The 3,768-nt window shown below is 54.3% G+C and overlaps 1 protein-coding gene across 1 annotated transcript in view; it reads left to right on the top strand.

Annotated features, from left to right (window-relative positions):
- The first annotated feature begins 2,736 nt into the window (after window positions 1-2,736).
- LOC108526239 (alpha-(1,3)-fucosyltransferase 5) overlaps window positions 2,737-3,768 on the top strand; it is a 2,530-nt gene continuing 1,498 nt past the window's right edge. Inside the window, exon 1 of the mRNA XM_017866881.1 lies at window positions 2,737-3,371. Within this exon, the coding sequence (XP_017722370.1) occupies window positions 2,757-3,371 (615 nt within the window). The 5' untranslated portion in view covers window positions 2,737-2,756. The remainder of the gene's footprint in view (window positions 3,372-3,768) is intronic.

The raw sequence follows: 3,768 nt of genomic DNA on the forward strand, positions 1-3,768 counted from the left end.
GAGAGAGAGAGAGAGAGAGAGGTATGCATGTATGTATAACATAAAAGACACAATTTAGGCTCTTTTTTTTTTGCGGAGTTTCGCTCTTGTTGCTCACTGAAACCTCTGCCTCCCAGGTTGAAGTGATTCTTCTGCCTTAACCTCCCGAGTAGCTGGGATTACAGGCATGCACCACCATGCCCAGCTAATTTTTGTATTTTTAGTAGAGACAGGGTTTCATCATGTTGGCCAGGCTGGTCTCGAACTCCTGACCTCATGCGATCCGCCCTCCTCGGCCTCCCAAAGTGCTGGGATGACAAGCATAAGCCACCACGCCTGGCTCATTTAGGCATTTTTAAGCATACAGTTCAGTGGTATTGCATGCAGTGTTGTGCAACCATCACTCCAGCGTCTTTCCCAAACTTTCATCACCCCAAACATAAACTCTGGACCCATTAAACAAACATTCTCCCCTCTCCTCCATCTTCCAGTCATCTCTATTCTACTTCCTGTCTCTGTGGGTCGGCTTGTCCTGAATATTTCCTAGAAATGGGATCACACACTGTGTGGCCTTTTGTGTCTGGCTTCTCTGAGTGTGACATCCTCAAGCTTCATCCACACTGTGGCCTGTGTCAGTGCCTCGCACCTTTTCTTTTTTTTGAGACAGCATCTCGCCCTGTCGCCCAGGCTGGAGTGCAATGGCACGATCTCGGCTCACTGCAACCTCCACCTCCTGGGTTCAATTCCTGCCTCAGCCTCCTGAGTAGCTGGGACTATAGGTGCCCGCCACCATGCCCAGCTAATTTTTTGTATTTTTAATAGAGACGGGGGTCTCACCGTGTTAGCCAGGATGGTCTTGATCTCCTGACCTTGTGATCCGCCCACCTCGGGCTCCCAAAGTACTGGGATTACAGGCGTGAGCCACCACATCTGGCCAAAAAAAATTTATTTAGGCCGGGTGTGGTGGCTCACACCTGTAATCCCAACACTTTGGGAGGCCGAGACAGGTGGATCATTTGAGGCCAGGAGTTCAAGACCAGTCTGGCCAACATAGTGAAATCCTGTCTCTACTAAAAATACAAAAATTAGCCGGGCATGGTGGCACCCACCTGTCATCCCAGCTACTCAGGAGGTTGAGGCACGAGAATCACTTGAACCGGGGAGGCAGAGGTTGCAGTAAGCCAAGTCTCAAAAGTAAATAATAAAAAAAAAAAAACGCTGGGTGCGGTGGCTCATGCCTGTAATCCAGCACTTTGGGAGGCCGAGGTGGGTGGATCATGAGGTCAGGAGATCAAGACCGTCCTGGCTTACACGGTGAAACCCCATCTCTACTAAAAACACAAAAAAATTAGCTGGGCATGGTGGCAGGCACCTGTAGTCCCAGCTACTCGGGAGGCTGAGGCAGAAGAATGGCGTGAACCCAGGAGGCGGAGGTTGCAGTGAGCCGAGATTGCGCTACTGCACTCCAGCCTGGGCAACAGAGTGAGACTCCACCTCAAAAAAACAAAAATTGACTGGGCATGGTGGCACTTGCCTGTAGTCCCAGCTATTCTGGAGGCCGAGGTGGGAGGATCATTTGAGCCTGGGAGGTTGAGGCTTCAGTGAGCTGAGATCATGCTACTGCACTCCAGCCTGGGTGACAGAGGAAGACCCTGTGTTATAAATTTATTGTTATTATTATTATTACTATTTGAGACAGTATCATTCTGTCACCCAGACTGGAGTTCAGTGGTGTGATCTCTGCTCACTTCAAGTGATTCTCCTGCCTCAGCCTCCCGAGTAGCTGGGATTACAGGCGCCACCACGACACCCAGCTAATTTTTGTGTTTTTTAGTAGAGACAGTTTTGCCACGTTGGCCAAGCTGGTCTCAAATTCCTGACCTCAAGTGATCCGCCCACTTTGGCCTCCCAAAGTGCCGGGATTATAGGTGTGAGCCCCCACGCCCAGCCTATAATTTTTTTGTAAATATACTGTTCAGTTTTTAGATGTACATTTAAAATTGTAAACAATCCACCCTGGTGTCCAAGCCTCACCTCACCCATTGTAAAGCATGGTTCAGGTTCCCTCCTCTTCCTCCATTCGCCCCCTTAGCCTCTTTGAAGGTTTTTCTTCTCTGACTTCCCAGACCCAGTGCCTACACTCTGGGGGCCCTGGGCTCCCTCCAGTTCCATGCTGGGCATCTCCAGGACAAGCGGGGCTCCACGTCTTCCCAGAAAGCCTACTCCTCCCTGGGGTCCCAGGTTCCCCCCACTCCCTGCCTGGTCAGTCCCTGCCTCCCCTGACTCTTCACACCTGCCCATTTTCCCTCCTATCCTCCCCACCTCTCCCCCAGCCTCAGCCTCTCCCCCAGGGCAGGGACAGGGTGTCTGAGGGCCAGGGGGGTTAGCTTTGAGTGTTTGTTGATTGAAACACCAAGGGAATAGAAAATCAAGCTTAAACTGGCAGCCTGAGCACTTCCTTTCCTTTGTCTGCAAACTGCTCAGGTGTCCCACCCCACCAGGCTTTGGCACTGGCTCTTTTCTCATCCAAGGGACACCCTTTCCCTCAACTCCTACCTTATCTGGAGAACTCTTATGTTACCTGCAAAACCTAATCCCATTGTACCCTTCCCTGTCAGAGTCATAAATTCAATCCTCAACTCAGGGGTACTGGGGGTATTTATGACAAGCTGTGTCAAAAATTATAACAGCTTCTCTCAGGACACGTGGCCAGGAAGTGGGTGATTGTCCTTAATGACCCTCACTCCTCTCTCCTCTCTGCCTAGCTACTCTGACACATGGATCCCCTGGGCCCAGCCAAGCCACAATGGCTGTGGCGCCACTGTCTGGCCGGGCTGCTGTTTCAGTTGCTGGTGGCTGTGTGTTTCTTCTCCTACCTGCGTGTGTCCCGAGACGATGCCACTGGGTCCCCTAGGCCAGGGCTCATGGCCGTGGCACCCGTCACTGGAGCTCCCAATGGGTCCCGCTGCCAGGACAGCACGACGACCCCTGCCCGCCCCACCCTCCTGATCCTGCTGTGGACGTGGCCTTTTAACACACCCATGGCTCTGCCCCGCTGCTCAGAGATGGTGCCCGGCACGGCCGACTGCAACATCACTGCCAACTCCGATGTGTACCCACAGGCAGACGCGGTCATCGTGCACCACCGGGATATCATGTACGACCCCAGTGCCGACCTCCCGCCCCCCACCAGGCCGCAGGGGCAGCGCTGGATCTGGTTCAGCATGGAGTCTCCCAGCAACTGCCGGCACCTGCAAGCCCTGGACAGATACTTCAATCTCACCATGTCCTACCGCAGCGACTCCGACATCTTCACGCCCTACGGCTGGCTGGAGCTGTGGTCCGGCCAGCCTGCCCACCCACCGCTGAATCTCTCGGCCAAGACCGAGCAGGTGGCCTGGGTGGTGTCCAACTGGAAGCCGGACTCGGCCAGGGTGCGCTACTACCAGAGCCTGCAGGCCCATCTCAAGGTGGATGTGTACGGGAAATCCCACAAGCCCCTGCCCAGGGGGACCATGATGGAGACGCTGTCCCGGTACAAGTTCTACCTGGCCTTCGAGAACTCCTTGCACCCTGACTACATCACCGAGAAGCTGTGGAGGAACGCCCTGGAGGCCTGGGCCGTGCCCGTGGTGCTGGGCCCCAGCAGGAGCAACTATGAGAGGTTCCTGCCGCCCGACGCCTTCATCCACGTGGACGACTTCCAGAGCCCCAAGGACCTGGCCCGATACCTGCAGGAGCTGGACAAGGACCACGCCCGCTACCTGAGCTACTTCCGCTGGCGGGAGA

Source organism: Rhinopithecus bieti, unplaced genomic scaffold (genome assembly GCF_001698545.2).
Source record: "Rhinopithecus bieti isolate Rb0 unplaced genomic scaffold, ASM169854v2 scaffold_1853, whole genome shotgun sequence".
NCBI classification, from domain to species: Eukaryota; Metazoa; Chordata; class Mammalia; order Primates; family Cercopithecidae; genus Rhinopithecus; species Rhinopithecus bieti.